Below are 19,442 nucleotides of genomic sequence, written 5' to 3' on the forward strand. Positions count from 1 at the left end.
TTGGAGAATCACGAGTTATGTGAAAATGCAGAAAAGCGGACATGAGGAATCAGCCAGGATCCTATTGAATGGGGAAACGGACTCGGGGGGGGGGGAGGGTGGATGGGGGAGGGCGGAGGGGGGAGGGGGCGGGGAACCAAAGGAACTACTCTTGTTCCTATTTCTTATGGTCTTATCCACCTGGTCTGAGTTTAATCATCTATCTAAGATTAACAATTAACAGATCCTGCTGTATTTCCAAGTCAACCATGGCCCAAACAATCAGCACCTCCAAAGTATTCCCTCTTGAAGTTTAATTCCGTACATACCAGTCTTGACAAGTACAAGTGGAAAAGCAGCAAATTTGTGAATCTTTTCAGCAAGGTTTAAAAACAATTTATCAAACAACTCATTTACAGTTACTTCCAACAATGAACAGAAATAATCATGAATTTCTCTTGTGTAACTTCTAGTGAGTTTTGGTGCTAATTTCCCCATCATAACATTCTATGAAATATCCCAGTAGCTACAGCTTGTGAAATGGACCTTTCTATAAGAACACTTCAAATGGCTGTACTCAGCACCTTGAGCAGCTTTCGATATTGATGGTTTAGATTACATTTACAGTGTGGAAACAGGCCCTTCGGCCCAACAAGTCCACACCAACCCGCCGAAGCGCAACCCACCCATACCCCTACATTTACCCCTTACCTAACACTACGGGCAATTTAGCATGGCCAATTCACCTGACCTGCACACCGTTGGACTGTGGGAGGAAACCGGAGCACCTGGAGGAAACCCACGCAGACACAGGGAGAACGTGCAAACTCCACACAGTCAGTCACCTGAGGAGGGAATTGAACCCGGGTCTCAGGCGCTGTGAGGCAGCAGTGCTAACCACTGTGTCACCGTGCTGCCCGTGGTCTGATTACAGACTGCACCATCTTGCTGTGGGCTAATGCAGTTTAGCCTGGTTTGGTGAGACTGTTGATGTCACTGCTGGAGTGGGGCACGTGGAAGCTGGTAAACTATCATTCTGAGAGAGGACAGCCATGAAGTCTATTGCCTTCCCTTGGAAGTGAACATCAATACTTATGTGTCTTTGCTCAATACACAGTAGCTTGCAACTGTGATTCCTGTTCTATGATGGTAGTGATAGATTCCATGCTATTGTGACAGCTGTGAGGATTGTCAGGAGAGGCTATGTGTCAGTGAGTGCCAAGTGTTGTGCTGATAGGGCTAATCTATGTTGGACAGAATGGATTCCATGCACAGCATAAAGCCCTGATGTCAATTGAAGCCGTACTCCTGCATGTTCTGTGATGGTGAAGGTGTGAGCAGAGAATGAAAGAGCAGTGTCCTTGACAACTTTGTGATGTCATTGTAAATGTGGCCTTGGGGCTAAGCTGCTGGCATTCACTTCCTTTGTAACCACTTTCTCCTGCCAACAGAAATGTTGCCTGCAGAGCTTTCTTCCAGCTGGGGGAGAAGTGTGCTGCTAATCTGAAGGCATCCAAAACAGCATTGTAAAACCCAGAGATTTCACCTGCAGGTCCAACAGCTATTTCTCTTCTTCCAAGTATTTCAATGTGGTATGCAACCAGAGAACACCGCCGTGCTCTGTATCTTTTACCGGTGTCACTCTTACTTAGCCCCCAGAATAAGTGTGCTGACAAGAAGTATCTCTGGCTGCATGCCTAACTCACAATAAGAAGCATACACATTGAATATTACATACTGCCTTATGTTAACACTAGCGGAAATGTTTAAGTACACCTTGCCCCCTGCTTCCCTGTTTGCAGTCAATCAAAGATCTTGGTTACCACCTTTATGTTGGATGATTCAGGGCTCTGCAGCTTGAATGCATGGGGATAGCAGTCAAGCCTCAAGAATTAAAATGATTACCCTGCAATGGATTTACTCTTTTGATTCAACCATCAACGGAGACAGCTTGTCACAACAGGGAATGATTGAAATCACGTTTTTTTTGTTAAAATAATTCCTGAAATGTTTTTAAAAATACATCTAGTTCTAATGTAGTTGCCAAACAGAGTTGCACTGTGCAGAGGAAGTTGGGCATACATTATAAATGCATCAGTGGTTTCAATGGTAATTCCTGTGACTGATGTAGTATGACAGTTTTTAAATAGTCAATCTGACTGCTAATATAGGAGTGTTAATTAGTGTTAAATGCAGTAATTAGGAATAGCCTCCAAGTAGAACAGCTGAGCTTGTTGCGTGAGGTTCACACCTTTCGAACTATAGTGTTGACGTCTCGTGAAGGATGACTGTTCAATCCCCTAGCCGGTATAGGTGATGATGAGTTTTTATCAGTTCCCAGACAAGCTACTATATTGCTTTCAAAGCGTCACTTCTTCCTTCCTTCTCCAGACTGGTTCCTGGTAATGATTCTTCAACTGTACTTTAAAAAGAATCACACTCACATTGGTTGCCTGATGTTGTGATATTTTCAGCATTTCTTGTCAGCTTTTATATTCTCTGGGCCACGTCTCATACTGCTGAAGGTAAGGGATAATATAGTGGTGCTGACTGCACCCAATGCTTGAAATACCTCTCAATAATTTTAGTGGCAAGACTAGGCCAAATCTTCCCCTGGACTCAGGGAAACTCACAATTCATAAACAGCAAACCTCATGCGCCATTTTAGTCTTTTCAAGATGGGGTGGAGGTCGCAGTATTATTTGCAAGCTACCTTAAAGTATATGAGGAGTGTAGGTGCAGAGATAAGCCAGTCAACACTCATCCCCTTATCTCAGTTCATGCTCCCTCACATCAACCATGCCACCTTTACCACCTGGGATGGCAGTGCTGTCCTATTGAGGAGACTGGGCCTGTATTCTTTGGGGGTTAGAAGAATGAGAGGTGATCTAATTGTAATTCACTATGTTCTTAAAGGATACATACAGAAAGACTGTTTTCCCCTGACTGGGGAGGACTGCTGATTTGTGGAGGGTTTGGCAGAGGCGGGTTGTTTAGAACCAGAAGACATAGTCTTAGAATACGGGGCAGACCATTTATAACTGAGATGAGGAGGAACTTCCTCATTCAGAGGGCAGTGCATTTTGGGATTTCTATCCAGGAAGGCTGTGAAAACTCAAATAAAAACAAAAAGTGCTGGAGAAACTCGACAGGTCTAGCAGCATCCGTGCAAAGAGGAACAGATATAACATTTCAAGTCTAATGTGACTCGTCAGGAGAGTTCAGTACTCTGAAGAGGAGTTATGTCAACTCGAAATGTTAAAACTGCTGAGTTTCTCCAATGTTTTTCGTTTGCGATTGTCAACATAGAATCCCTACAGTGTGGAAGAAGGCCATCAGCCTATTGAGTGCACATCGACCCTCTGCAGAACATCCCACTCAGACTTGCCCCATCCTGTACCCCTGCATTTCCCATGGCTAAATCACCTAGCCTGCACATCACTGGACACTGTGGGCAATTTAGCACAGCCAATCCACCTAACCTGCTCTGGGAGGAAACCGGAGCACCTGGAGGAAACCCATGCAGACACAGGGAGAATGTGCAAACTTCACACGGAACAGTTGGCCTAGGCTGGAATCGAACCTAGGTCCCTGGCGCTGTGAAGTAACAGTGCTAACAATGAGCCACTCTGTCACCCCAACTGCAGTATTTCACATCTATTTGTTTGTGCAAGCTCAGCCACTGAGTCTGTTCAACGTAGAGATCAATACCTTTCTAGATACTAATGACTTCAAGAAATATGGTGAAAGTTTGGGAAAAAGATATTGAAGTCAGTGATCCAGAATGGTGGTGCAGCTTTGTGGGACTGATTAACCCACTCCTGCTCTTATGTTTCCAATTAAAATATACCTATATAACAATACAGTACCAAATAATGATAGTTAAATGCAGGGGGCCAATTTATAATTACTTTCATAATGTTGTATTTTTCGGCAGGCCTTCTATTTTCTTCACAAGCCCTCAAACCAGGCTGATTTAATTGATTCCCAGAATCCTGTGTCATCAAAAAGAAATGATGTGGCAGAAGAAATCTCATTTTCACCCCTCTTTGAAAGTGGGGAACCCAACCTCAAGAGGATACATTTTGTACGTGAATCATGACCAACCACAAAAAGTCCAAAGGAAAACTGACATGGGGTGAGGAATGCAAAGGGATGTCAGATATGCTTTACAAAAGTATGGTCGCTGACACACCAGAATGTACCTCTGAACCCAGATGAAAGCAGCACAATTAACTCTTTCCAAGTTAAATAGCGAAGGGAGATATTTCACACATGAACAGTAATCTAAATCTCTACTTCAGATTTCCCTGTTTTGAATCTTATTCCCTTTTGTACTTTGTTTCAGGAAAACAAAAGTACAGTACAAGAGCCAATTAGTCAAGAATTCAAATAACAGTTTTTATGAGAGTTTGAAAGGATACACAGAAGAGAGCAATTAAGCTAGTCTTGGTACTTTGGAGCCAGAAATAGGAGGAATTATCATTGAGAATGAGAACATTGTAGAAATTTTGAGCAAATATTCTAAACTTGTCTTTGTGGTGGAAGACAGGAAGTACGTACCAGAGATAAGTGAAAAGAGTGCCCAATAGAGTTCATACCACTGCTCCACTATGTGATCTCAATGTTATTATAATTACACAGGTCTCCCCTCAGCACTTTCCTTGCCTGGTTGATGCACTGTAATTATAAAGCTAACAAAGGCAAGAACTTGCATCTCACTGAGGATGCTTTTGTCTAATACACATCCAAATATCTGTCCTGGAAACTCTACTTGTTTTTGCATCACAGCAGCTGAGACAATTCACAATATTCCAGAACATTCTACACAACATCCCGCAGTATTGAAAAAAACAATTTGCCCTATTTCCCAACGTTAAAGGATCATTTAAAAAATTCCAAGTTCTAGATCTGAAACTTTATCTTCATCATAATCTAATCAGTTCTTATTTGGGCTATATCTTTTCCGTGTACCAGATTTTGCTGTAATCTGTCCATTAATTTTGAAATATATAGTTTACACACAAATAGACTGATAAAGAGGCATGAAAACATGACCTTGAATTACCTTCAGTGATGGAAGCAATAAATAGTAACCAAGATAATAATAAGCATAAGAAGTTGAAAGTAATTACTAATATAACAGGAAACAAATATCAGAGACACTGAAAGTAAAAAGACAAAAATGATCAATATCTTAGGATTCCAGAAAGGAAAATTGGAGTGTTGACATTCTAGGTTTACCAAAATTTGTTAGAGTCTATAACAGTTCCAATGTTTAAGTTCGCAAATATAACACTGCTACTCAAGGGTAAGGAAAAACACAGAACTACACATCCTGCGCTTTCCTGATGTTTGTTGTCAGGAAAGCGCAGGAATCTGTTATCAAGTTATTTTTGAAAATGAACTTAGACAGAGGTTACATGGTTATGTATTTGAAAGACGAATTGTGTTTGACAAATGCTTTTTACGGTTGCAAATAGGAAGATAGATAGCGAAAATCCTGTAGATGTATAATACCTATACCATTCGGGGACACGTTAGGAAGCATTTCCACACACAAAGAGTGGTAGAAGTTTGGAACTCTCTTCCACAAATGGTGGTGGATATTAGATCAGTTGTTAATTTTAAATCTGCTATAGATAAATATTTGTTAAGTGAAGGTCTTAAGGGGAATGGGCCAAAGTCAGGTATAAGGAGTTCACCCACAGATCAGCCATGATCTTATTGAATAAAGGGATAGACTCGAGGGGCTGAATGGCCTATTTCTGTTCCTATCTTCATATATTCCAAAAAATCCATTGGATCATTCAAAAAGTTAGATACAAGAAAACAAACAGTGAAGATAATTTATTAATATAGATGAATGACAGAATTGACACAGTAGTTAATTGACAGAAAGCAAAGAGTAGTGATGAACAGGTCGTTTTCAAATTAGCAGGCTGCAATTTTATTTATTGTTGTGGTTCTGTTCGCCAAGCTGGGAATTTGTGTTCCAAACGTTTCGTTCCCTGTCTAGGTGACACCCTCAGTGCTTGGGAGCCTCCTGTGATGCGCTTCTGTGATCTTTCCTCCGGCATTTATAGTGGCCTGTCACTGCCGCTTCCGGTTGTCAGTTCCAGCTGTCTGCTGCAGTGGCCGGTATATTGGGTCCAGGTCGATGTGTTTGTTGATAGAATCTGTGGATGAGTGCCAAGCCTCTAGGAATTCCCTGGCTGTTCTCTGTTTGGCTTGTCCTATAATGGTAGTGTTGTCCCAGTTGAATTCATGTTGCTTGTCATCTGCGTGTGTGGCTACTAAGGATAGCTGGTCGTGTCGTTTCGTGGCTAGTTGGTGTTCATGGATACGGATTGTTAGCTGTCTTCCTGTTTGTCCTATGTAGTGTTTTGTGCAGTCCTTGCATGGGAGTTTGTACACTACATTGGTTTTGCTTCTCCCAAACTTTGAACACCTATGGGCGAGAGACGCTAAAACAAACCAGGAAATGGGAATCCTGTGCCAACTGCCTAAGCGCCACATACGAACAACTCCAGTTCCTGCATGAATGCTGAAGCAAAACCAATGTAGTGTACAAACTCCCATGCAAGGACTGCACAAAACACTACATAGGACAAACAGGAAGACAGCTAACTATCCGTATCCATGAACACCAACTAGCCACGAAACGACATGACCAGCTATCCTTAGTAGCCACACACGGAGAAGACAAGCAACATGAGTTTGACTGGGACAACACTACTATTATAGGACAAGCCAAACAGAGAACAGCCAGGGAATTTCTAGAGGCATGGCACTCATCCACAGATTCTATCAACAAACACATCGACCTGGACCCAATATACCGGCCACTGCAGCAGACAGCTGGAACTGACAACTGGAAGCGGCAGAGACAGGCCACTATAAATGCCGGAGGAAACATCACAGAAGCACTTCACAGGAGGCTCCCAAGCACTGAGGATGTCACCTAGACAGGGAACGAAACGTCTGCAACACAAATTCCCAGCTCGGCGAACAGAACCACAACAACGAGCACCCGAGCTACAAATCTTCTCCCAAATTTTGATTTTATTTATTATTCATGGGATGCTGGCATCACTGGCTGGGCTATCACTTATTCCCCATTCCCAGTTGCCCTTCAGAAGGTGACAGTGAGCTGCGTTTTGAACCACTGTAGTCGATGTGCTGTAGGGACACTCCCAGTGCTGTTAGGTAGGGAATTCCAGGACTTTACTCCTGTGACAGTGAATGAACATTTCCAAGTCAGGATGGTGAGTGGTTTGGAGGGGAACTAATAGGTTATGATATTCACATGTACCTCCTGCTCTTGTCCTTCTAAGGGGAATAATTCTTAGTTGACTCAAGGAGGACAGTGATCTGTTAGGTGGGTGTCACCAAAGTTAGTCAAGAGTATTGTTGGATCTCAGTCCAGGGTTTTAGCCAAAAGTAGTCAGGTGCTTGATGTGATCAGGGTCTATGAATGTATGTCCTCACATAACTGGGCCATGGTCAGTCTTGCAGGATGAGTGCAACCAGTCTGAAAAATACGTAAGTCACCCAGGGAGCTGCACAGAAATCAGTCACGGGCTAATCTATCCTCAATCAGGAAAGTTGGTGAGGTGTCCCAAGTGAGTGAGGAAGAAGAGCAGAGGGAAGGAAAGGAGCATGGGGTGGGTGAGAGCCATGGAGGAACGATGCTGCATGCAATAGTGAGAATGGTCCACTATGAGCTTGATGGGAGATGGGTGCACTGCCAGAGTTAGGGTGAGCGTGAGGAAATGGTGGCACTTAACCTTATAAACCCAGAAATGATTAACTTTCTTGCGGTATTGATGCATATTCCTCTGGGCCATTAATCTACACTGACCAGACTAGGCTAGCAAAACTATGTGTCATAGCGTCCTCTGATAATCTTGGGAAAGAGAACCACTTCTCTATCACCCGATCCACAAAGACCATCAAGTCCCTGTCTGTGAATAGGGTGCTAACTTGCCTTGCTCAGCTTGGTTTGGAACTGCACAGCAAGAGTAAGTGCAGTTCTCAGCTTGAAGTGTTTGAAATGATGCACAACTGATATTTAAATATGGCAGGCTCAGCAGAAATGTCATAAAGTCCCATGAGCAGCAAAGACTTCCAACTTTGTTGCATGTGAGATTGAGAAAGAGTGACACTGTGGAGGTGTAATACATAATTAATTCGGTGAACACTGGAGAAATGTCTGAGAGCAGTCCCGGGGGTTTACAGGCTCCCTGAAATTTCCCAGTATTAAACATTTCACCAAAATCTGGGAAGATTCATCCCAATAAATTGTGTGAGAATCTAGTCAGCATTCATTAATATTTGAGAGAATGTCCTCCTGAAGTACAAGTACCAAAACTGGGAAATCACTGAATTGAAGCAATTACGAATTGAAATACTTGTGTCAAATCAAATGCTGTACTACTAAACATGGCATGTTTTGCACAGAAATTGACTGTTTCTTTCTGTTGATGATATGGTCCTTGTAGTCAAAATCAGTGGCCAATTATTGCTTTATGTAACAGTGTTCCGAATGTGGACATGAATACAATTGGGTGTTAAAGCTTCTTCCATCTAATTACCCTTGAGCTTTTTTGCAAATGAATAATTACACTGATCTGTACACTAATAGATCCTGCAGAAAGGGTAATAAATTATTTCCAAATAAGATAAAATCAAGCGTGACATTGTCTAATTAATTTCAGGGAGTTTTATTTTTGAGAAAAGAATATAGCCTTCCGTTGGGAAATGGGCTATTCATTGAGTGACTGATAACATGTACAAGGTAGAGAACCCACCTGCATTTTGTCTGGAGGCTAACATCGCAGTGTAACCGGGTAGGTGATAATCTAACTTCCAGCGCAGTTCCCTTGCTGCACGCTCCTTCTGTAACAAAATGGCCAAAGAAGTGCAATTATGTTGATTTTTTATGAAGATGCTGTAGCCTAGATTTGTCTGCCAAACAAAACTAAGGATTTTTTACATATAACATTTTGAAGTAGCTGCTGAATTGCCAAGTTCCCTAAAGCTATGAATCTTGATAGAGACAAATGAAAGAGACAGTGTCTTGGTGCTTTAAATTGCTTGCTTCCCTCTCATTGGCCACATGTCTATGCCTGCTTTCCTCCACAGTGAATTCCCAATTTCAATTATGGAGTGGTGGCAGGTAGAGAGTATGATGTTCCCCATAGAGTACTAAAGCAAGGAAATGATGGTATGCCTGATGTGTTATAAAACACTGATCAGACATCTTGTGGAATATTGTGTTAAAATCTGACTGTGACATCCTTTTTGAAGCATGAAAGTTATAGAAATGGTACTGGAATTCACTGCATCAGTGAAAGGGATGCTGGCTTTTGCTTTTGTGGGAAGTTTCAACAATAGGCTTGTACTTAAAGCAAAGGCTAAGGTTAAAGGGAGATTTTGCCAAGGGCTCAGGAGGTGGAATTTATGGAGTTGCTCACTTATTTAAGTGGCCATTTGCAGACCTTCCCTGGAATTGAGGAGCCCTGGTTTGAAAATCCAGCTCACCTTGAGGTGCTGGCTGTCAGCTCTTTTGCTCATCGGTACATGAGAGTAGTGATGGCTGTTGTCGGAACAACAGCCACCAGAGGCAGAGGGGGGCAGAGGTGATAATTATAGGATGGACCCATGGGCTGGAGATTAGAGGGTAGGTGAGGGTGGTTGACAGCAAGGGCAACTCTCAACACGCCACATGCACAAAAACAAAGAAATGCAGATGCTAGAAATCAGAAACAAAAACAGAAATTGCTAGAAAAATTCAGCAGGTCTGGCAGCATCTATGGAGACATAGATCATTTAAAATCCTTTATTTTCTCTAGTTTATGTTAAAGTCAAATGTCTAACAATAAATAGAGCTGTTTTCAAAAGTTGATGTAAATTGTTTTCATCAGTCGGGCAAATTGGTCACTTTGGTGGTCTCAGTGGGATTTCATACATTTCTACTTTTTGGAATGACTTGTGGAACCGAGAGGCATGACTATCACTGCACTGTACCAGTTAAGGCACAGTAAGGCACCTTTTCCCCTTTATCTGCAGCACTTGCTACTTCCTCAAAGAACTCCAAAAGATTGGTTAAATGATCGTTCTTTCATAGAACTCTGCTCATTTCATCAAATCGTGAATTATAAAATTATGCCTCTGCAGAATAGCAGCAGAATACTAAACCCAACAGTGTGTCACAACTATTACAGTTCTTATATGAAGAAAATATTGCTTTACTGCTTTCCAGTAACAAAATAACCATAGCACACATTCTGGATAATATTTCCCCTCAAATCTGATAGCTGCTAACAACAGTTGCTCTCCCAGTTGGTTGTATTCACGCATCTAAGTGAGAGGGTTGTGGATTGAAGTTCTACTCTGAAGAATTGAATGCAAAATCAAGTTTAACACTTCGATGCAATACAAAAGGAGAGTTGCACTATCTTTCAGGTGTGCTGTTAAACTGCTGACCCATCTGCCCTTGCAGGTGGATAGAAAAGATCACGTGGGACAATTTTGGAAATAACAGGGAAGTTCAGCCCACTGTCCTGGCCATTATTTATCATTCAGTAATGAAAGAAAAATCATCAAGACACAATACTTGGAAGGCTTATGATCTGTAAAGAGGAGAATGATAGGCCTCAAGCACTAAGCAGATGAGGGAATGGGTGGATGCACAGCCAATGACATTCAATACAGAGAATCTTGAAATAATTCATGTGGATGGAAAATATGAGAAGAAGCAAATTAAGATAAAGGATATAATACTAAAAGGATTGTTAACTTTTGCGATGACAAGAAGGATGGGGGGTGGGGTGGGGGAGGTGTCTAGGGTCTGGGGGCAGGGGGGAAAAGAGACAGAGAGAGAGAGAGAGACAGTTCCAGTCCTTGCTCACATCATTTTCTTTCTCTCACTCTGCAGCTCTGCCATGCAGCTGGTAAAATATTGCTCATTTGTATATTTCTCAATTAGCACCATTGTGCTAGATAGTTGCAGTCAGTCCTTTTTATGTCCAACATCTGCACCTTCTCATAGAAGTGTAAGGGACCATATATTTTTTCAATTTGGACTATAAACTGGAGTCATTGTCAGTCAGTGCTACATAGCTGAGATAGCAGGAGAGTTCTAAAACTTGGAAAAATCAAGTAGTTCGCATTTTAAGGTTTTGCAAGCCAATGTTGTTTTTGGAGCAGTGAGATTGTTGCATTATTGAGCCAGGGTGCCACCAGGAAGTTTTAAATTGAGAGATAAACCACCTTACACATCCTCAGAATGATTGAGCTGAAGTTTGCTACAGTGAGAGCAGTGCAGCCCTTACCATCCTGAATTCCAATGCAAGAAAAGATCTTAAGTCGATCTGACCAGCTATTCCATCAAAGAATTATCAAAGTCCTAGAGATAACAGCTTGTCATCATTGCTAAAATCAAAAGAACTGTGAGAGATAACTCAGTCGTAATGTGGATTCTTGAGCTTCATGATCTTGTTTCTCATGACATTCTGCCTGGAGGGTGTCCTGGCCCCCTGTAAAGGAAGAGGACTTCTTTCCCCCTGTTCACCTTGGGCAGCATGAACTCCATTGTTGTACTGGGGAATTTTGGGTACGACTCTGTTCTGTTGCATCTTTTTTTGAAAAGTAGGGTCTTGCAAATAAACTTCTATTTTATCACTTCAAGCCCCTGTAGCAGCCAGAAATGCAGCCCATCATTAAGATGTATGATTTGGTTTAAGTAGTGCAGGTTAACTTCAAATGGTGCTGCCTTCCCAGAAACCTGCTACTGCTGATGCATCATACAATAGCGCATTCGGCATGTTGCCACACACCATAATCATTTAATTAGCAGGTAGAATGAAGTTTGCATACTGCCTATATTACTCTGAATGGGCACAAGCTAATTACACAATCTGAGTCCTGCAGTCAGGGACTATTCAATTTCATCGGGATTTGTTGCAAAAGAGTTTTGAAAAATGATCATACAGAATCTTCTCTCATAAATTCCAAATCTTATTCTCAGAGTGAAATCAGAAACCACATGAAAATCCCATGGTTTTAGCTAACAGATTTTGGATAATGTATGCGGTGAGTTTGGAACTTCAAAGCGCTGGTTTAGAAAGTTGAAACGGTTTTGTACAGTATATTTTGTAGACTGAATCTAAATGCAAAGATATTAAATTACACTTTCATTTATTGTTTTATATTTGCATAATTTATACAGCTTCAGGGACCCTGGCTGCATTTTCATACAACTCTGAGTTACGAGTTAAATATTTAGCATGGTAATATATCGGCAATGCAAATATATTCATCTTCCAAATACAATTAATCTTTAACAGGCTAACAGGGAAGTGTTCTGAGATTCTGAAGCAAATTCAACAATGAATTGCTTCACCAGTAAAGGTACTAAACTAACCAGTCCAAAGGCTACCTGGTTCAATCCCTGATCAATGCTGTGAGCCGTTTTTAGATGAACTAGTGGGTTTCTCTATAGCAATCACTGGCAGAAAATGGACTGTAGCTGGGAGCAGGTATTATCCTTAACTCAGTGATACCTTTGTTGCCTTTGAATTAGAGATTGGTGGCTTTAGCTGTATTCCAGACACTTGAGCATGTAATCTGAGCTAACATGACAGTCTAGTCCTAAGAGAACACTGTACTGTCAGGAAGTGTTGGATAATATATCTGTGTGCCCTTACAGGTGCTTGTAAAATATTCTGTGGTAACATTGAAATATCATAAAATTGAGATTTTCATTTATCCTCACCAATACTTACTCTTCATCCATCATGTCTGAAATAGATGACCAGGTCATTTATCAAATTAACTGTTTGTAAGGCCCTGCAATATTGTTGTGTTTAGAGATCTGGTATCTGCACTTCCAAATTGGTTGTGAAGCACTTTGAGAGCTCCTTAGCTCTTGAAAGGTACAATAGAAATGTAAGTTCTTTGGAGTTAATTTTAATGAGTGAGTTTGAATGGAGATGTAAGCTAAAATTAGAACTGCATGTGGCTTACTTATGTTTTTACAGGAATGGAGTGAGGGAGTGTGGGTGACTCACATACTCCCAAGTGCCAGGGTTCTCAGTTAATTGCTTTAATGGTCTGCATACCTGATGAACTGTTCTTTGATTCAGCCATACCACTTGCATGTGTGAGGCCTGGACCAACCCAACCACTAAAAGGTGAGGACTGTTGGATGAATGGTACGCACCATCCTGAAGGAGCACAAATACATCACCACCACCATGTTAAACCTCCTAGCAATTGAATCTTACCTCTCCTCCCTCCTAATATCCTCACTAGCCCAGGTCTTTCCTTTGAACCCCCAACCTGCATGTCCCTTTATGGGTCCCTTTGATTTCTTTTGTGTTCTCCTGTGATTTCCTGCCACCCCTGCTCAATTTCTTGGGCCTTTCTAGCAGCAGATCTCATGTTGTTCTCAATTATATAATTTACTAGCCCACGGTTTTTTCAGGTTCACCTAGGAGGAATAGCCATTTGGTTAAAAGTCTATAGAAAGTCGTAGAACAATACACCAGCGAGACAGGGATCGGTTAGCTGAATTGGGTGGGTGGCTGGTTTATGATGCAAGGTGATACGCACTACAGTATATGGGTTCAATTCTTGCACTGGCTGAGGTCACCATGAAGTTCCAGCCTTTCCAACCATGCCCCTCATCTGAGGTGTGCAGCCCCCCAGGTTAAACCACTACCAGTCATTTCTCTCTAATGAGACTTTGGGACTATGATAACTTTACATCCTTTGTACCAGCAAGAAAGGAAGATTTGCAATATGCTGCACCTTTCACAACTCTGGATACTTCAAAACACCTTACAGCTGATGACTGCTTTTTAAAGTGCTGGAACACTGGAAACTTGTCTATGGCAAGCTTCACAACAGTAACACGATAATGACCTGCTGATAGAAAAATAAATATTAGCCTGACCACTCACTGACTTCCTGTGAGTGCATCCAGCACTTTAGAACACTAGTTTAAAATAGGGAGTTTCTGTTTCAGAACAAAATTGAGATTTATTTTCTCTCAGAGGATTTTGTGATTTTGGAACTTCCTGTCTTAGAAAGCGGTGGAGGCAGGGTCCTTAAATATGTTTAAGACAGGGGTGGATAGATTCTTATTAACCAGGGAAATCAAGGGCTATCGGAAGTAGATGGGAATGTGGAATTCGAAACACAAACATAACTCTTATTGAATGGCAGAACAGGCTTGGTGGGGGGGGGGGGGGGGGAGGGGAGAGGGGGGGTGCTGAATGTTGAACTTCGATTCCTATTCGGTACATTTGTATGTATGTATAATGCTTGAGAGGGCAGAGAGGAAGAACCAATACTTTACATTTGGAAATAAAGCAAAATCAACCAAAAGCAAAGTAATACAAATGTTAGAATTTTGAAATAGAAAACAGAAAGTGCTGAAGAAATTCAGCAGGTCTGGTAGCATCTGTGGAGAGAGAGAGAGAGAGAGAGAGAGAGAGAAACAGAATTAACATTTTGAGTCCAGTATGTCTTCTTTGGAACTGAACAGAACTGGAAAATTATGATTTCTATGCTGGTGACAGAGGTTAGGAGGAGCAAGTGGTCCAGGAGGTGAGCACGATCAGAGGAAAAGGCAAATGCAGTAAAAATAGTGGTAAAGGAGGGATAGAGATGTAAGATAGGTGCAAATGTTAGCTGTGAAAAGGGGAAAATGGGTCCGCTTTGCAGTTTAACCACCAGCCCACTGATTACTGATTTCTGATTTCTTGCAAGCGAAAGACCAGATCGAGATAATGCATTTGCATGCTAATTAATTTCAGAGGCATTTTAATTTAAAAAATAAAGCTAAAACATGTGAAAAATGGTTATTGTGCTAATGAATCTTTTGTGCCTCTCCTAATCTAGATACCACTGCTTCCCTATTGCCAGTCATACAAGGCTGAGTATTCACTGGCTAAATTCTTGAGGCTATATTAATGGCTCTTGTACTTTTCTGTTAATTACTTTAGTTATTAAGTCTTTTCTGTAACTTCCACAATCTTCAGAAATAGGTCAAACATCACAAAATAAATCTCATGTTTTAGATTTAAATGTCAATTGAATTTATCAAGGAAAAGCAGCAATACAGGTACAAGAATGTCAAGCTGATAAATAAATCAGTTTGTCAATGCACTTTCAGATGGTGAGTTAGTTTGCAAAGTTATAAGCAGCAAAACAAGTGCCTGATTGTATGCTCAAGAAGGTTTCACAAATAGAATAAATGAATTTTTGATCTCTGTGGCTTTGGTTGAGGACACCAAGTGATCTTTCTGGTCTCCTTCAAATAGTGTTGTAGGATCTCAAGATGGGATTTTAGTTTAACCTATCAGCTGAAAGACAACATCTCCAATAATGCAGCAGTCTCTGAGTATTGCACTGAAGTCTCAATGCAAATTAAGTGTTCATGCTTTGATAGCCTTGAAATTGTGGCCCTCTGAACCAGTGCCCAAATCTGACATGTAACATATATAATTGATACCTAATTTGCTTTCTAAACGGAAAACAAGAAACGTAGCATAAATCATGGGATCTCAGAATTTCACAGCACAGAAGATCATCATTTGGCCTATGCCAGTTCTTTGAAAACACTGTACAGTTTAGCCCCACTTCCAGCTTTCTTCCAAGGATCTTATAAATTAATTCTTTAAGTGCATGTAAGATTGCTTAGGAAAGATATGAAATCTGCTTTCATCACTCTTAGAAATTCTATTTCATTTAATTATGGTTTTGTTTCTTTTACTCTCATGCAATGCCACTCATAGTCAAACATAGAGACAGAAGGAAGTCATTCAGTCCCTTGAGTCTGTTCCCTCCTTTCATTTACCTCATGACTGATCTATACCTTAACTTCAGCTTGCAGCCTTTGATCCCTATCATTTAATACCCCTTGCTGAACAATCTTGAAAACTTCAATTGACTCCCATCCTCAATAATATGTCGACAGAGAGCATTTCAAATTTTCATGACCCTTTGAAAACTGCATTAGGAAAGGTGACCTTTTAAACGGTGTACTATTCCTGTACTGTCATTATTTGTATTTTATTGGAAAATGAGGAAATATACAGTCAGCATGGAAAAAAGCTCAACTTGTCTCTGCCGACCAGATTTCCTAGACAAAATTAGTCCGATTTGCCTGCGTTTTGCCCATATCCCTCTAAACCTTTCCTGCCCATATACCTGTCCAAATGTCCTTTAAATGTTGTAATTGTACCCGCCTCTGCCACTTCCTCTGTGTACCTGAATATAGTTCTGAAAGGAAATAATGAAACTGTGATTCAGCCATGGGACTGGATAGCTTTCCACTGACTTTCCATCCACTCATCAAAAATCAGGCAAAATGGAGTAGGAAAATTTGCTGTATGGATCTGGGATTGATGACTCCTTACCACAGTGTTCATCCTATATTCGATTTCATCCTTCTCCAATTGTACTTCCTCCAGTTCTTCAGGAGAAACTATCGGAGGATGACTTCGAACTGTGTAAGTGGCTGACTTCAACTGGAGTCAAAGACATAAAATAAAATTATATTGCAAGTCCAGAATATTACCTAACATTGCACAACAAGAGTAATATTTTAATCCTTCACTCTGCAGACTTTGCCTGGGATGTGTAATTATATTTCCTCTGATTCCATTGTGTGGCTGTCTGACCCACAAAGCTATTGCATTGATCAATTTTCATGAAGCTAAGCTCAAGGAACATTAATGTGTTGAACAGCATTCATAAAAATCATTCAAGCATTAATTCTTTGATTGTGAAGTAATATTGTAAGTAGAACTCTCTGTGGCCCTCCACACCACCTACCCAAACAGGTTACCATCTTTTAAGCATCCTGGACTGAGTGTTAAAATGTCACAGGATATCTATCATAGCCTACAACATGGTTCACCTTGTCGTGAAAACAAGCATAAATAAATGAGAGTTTGGAATCTGACTGCTGCAAAAATTTATTTCCTTCAATAAGAATCCATTTTGACACTTCATTTACTTCCCTCAATAATGCTACACAAACCTCAGGCTGCATTCCAGTAGCATGAATTGCCGTGTTCATTCTTGTAATATCGTCAAACTGTTTCAGTCCCTAATTTGCTAACTCCAGTTGAATGCATTCCTAGGTGTTGCAAGAAGAGACCTCTAACATCGAAATGCCTTCCCCGCGCACACTCGCCATTGACTGGTCAATGCAGCCATCCTCATGGTGCACCCATGTCACGTGATAAGGGCGAAGTGAAAAGATTTTTCATTACTAGGTTTTGGTGGGGCCTGAATTGCTGAACTTCTGATCTATTTGTTCAGCCTCAATTGAATAGGACTTACAATACACTTCTTTTAAATTATTCACATTTTTAAAGAAAAAGACACAGCTATTCTAACATTTGCTTTCTTTTCACTTTGATCTCTCATGATGGATTTTCTTTAGTCATTGCTCTGGTCACCCCACGTGATGGAAAAGTATCTGAATTTGATCTTGTAAACTGTTCCCTCTCTTTAACCACAATTAGGCTCTCTGTGATTATGGACATGGTACTATTTTCACTCTGGCCAAATCATTACCGAGAAGTAATTCAACTCCATCCATGGATAATTTCTGAGCAATTCCAGCCTTCGCTGGTGCAGACAATGGGTCACATTCTAAGTGCACATTATGCAAAGGAATGGGCATATGTTCTTCATTTATTCCATTCATTAAATCATTGGCTTTCAATACACTGGCTGCAGGAAAAGTTACATCTTTCTCCAGCAAAAGCATCTGAGTAGCTCCTATAACCCTTAATAGTGTTAAGTGCTTACTTAGCTGGATCATTTGAGGAATAACCTTCAACACAAGGGAAGTTAACAATAGTGTTAAATGAAAAGAAAAGAAAACATAGAAAATGGCAAAAATTGTTAGTAAGCCAGAAGCTTGGGGAAGTTTTAGGGACAAATAAAAACATGACCAAAATAAAGAGAGAGAAAATAAACTTTCAGAGTAAACTAGCAAATAAAAGCAAAATTGCCATAGTCCTAGAGGACCATACAGCTGCTTTCTCATTAGAGAGAGTTTAACCTGACAGTCACTGTGCCTCACGTAAAGGGCAAGGTTGATATAGATTAAGAAAAGGGATGAGGTCCTAAAAACCGAATATAGGAAATTTGGAAGCAAGCTGAAAAGTAGGCCCTCAAAGAAAGTATTTTAGGATTACTCCCAGTGCCAAGATGCTAGTCAGTATAGAACTAGCAGCAGATATCAGATGAACACTTGGCTAAAGTGATGATATGAAGGGTAGAGTTTCAGACTCCTGGGGCATTGGGACTGGCTCTGGAGGAGGTGGAACCAACACAAACTGGGCAGGACGTGGACTAATGCTGTCGAGGGAGGATTTGCTGGAATAATTGGGGAGGGTTTAAACTAAATTAGCAGTGGGACAGGAACCTATGCAAGGAGTCAAAAGACTTGATTCAAGAACAAGAACAAAGGACAGAAAGGTGAGGTAGTTGATTCTGACTCTAGGGTCCCGAATCTTGATAAGGGACACTATGATGAAATGATGTGTTGAGTTATCATTTAAGTATTAAATGTTGCGATATTGTATCAGAATTAAACTTGGCTATGATGGTTTGGGAAATGTTACTGAAAAGAATGACAGTAGGTAGGCAGTGACAAACATTCAAAAATTGAATGGGACAACTACAGAAAGTTTTTATTCCTGTTTGGCGCAAGAGTGCAACATGAATAGTGGCCAAACCATGGCTTATGAGGGAAGTTAGAGGTTGTATTAGATGAAAAAAAGGCACACAAATGGGCAAGAAAAATCAATAGGCTTGAGGATTGGGAACTGCTTAAAAATCAGTAAAGCAGGATGAAGGGATTGATTAAGAAGTAGAAAATAGAGTACAGGTAAGCTTGGAGAGGACATAACAAATGACTGTAAAAGTTTCTATAGGTATGTAAAGAGTAAAACATTGGTAACAACAAACGTACATCACTTAGAGTCAGAAATGGGACAATGAATAATGGAGAACAAAGAAATGACTGATGACGAGATATATAGTTTACTTCTTTCTTTGCAAAGGAGGGCACAAGTAACATCCTAGAAATGATGGCACTGGGTTTACTGAGAGGGAGGAACCAAAGCAAATCTGTATTAGCAGAGAAATGGTCCTGGGGAAATGATGAGATTGAAAGCTCATAAATCCCCTGGGCCTAATAATCTGTATTCCAGAGTATTTAAGGAAGTGGATCTAGAAATAATGGATGTTCATCTTCAAAGATTCTTTAGACTTGATCAGTTCCTATGGAATGGAAGGAAGCTAATGTAAGCCCACTGTTTAAAAAGGGAGATAGAGACAGAACAGGAAATTATGGACCAGTGAATCTGATGTCATTTTAGGGAAGATGTTAGAGTCGATTATCAAAGATTTTATGACAGAGCACT

At 40.7% G+C, this 19,442-nt stretch overlaps 1 protein-coding gene across 1 annotated transcript in view; it reads right to left on the bottom strand.

Moving 5' to 3' along the window:
• The window catches only part of LOC140481772 (uncharacterized), a 561,406-nt gene that overhangs the window by 72,601 nt on the left and 469,363 nt on the right, over positions 1-19,442 (bottom strand). The window contains exons 10-11 of the mRNA XM_072578304.1: positions 16,413-16,523; positions 8,793-8,880 (exon numbers count right to left, since the gene is read on the bottom strand). Coding sequence (XP_072434405.1) covers positions 8,793-8,880; positions 16,413-16,523 — 199 coding nt within the window. The remainder of the gene's footprint in view (positions 1-8,792; positions 8,881-16,412; positions 16,524-19,442) is intronic.

This window comes from Chiloscyllium punctatum, chromosome 10 (genome assembly GCF_047496795.1).
Source record: "Chiloscyllium punctatum isolate Juve2018m chromosome 10, sChiPun1.3, whole genome shotgun sequence".
Lineage (NCBI taxonomy): Eukaryota > Metazoa > Chordata > Chondrichthyes > Orectolobiformes > Hemiscylliidae > Chiloscyllium > Chiloscyllium punctatum.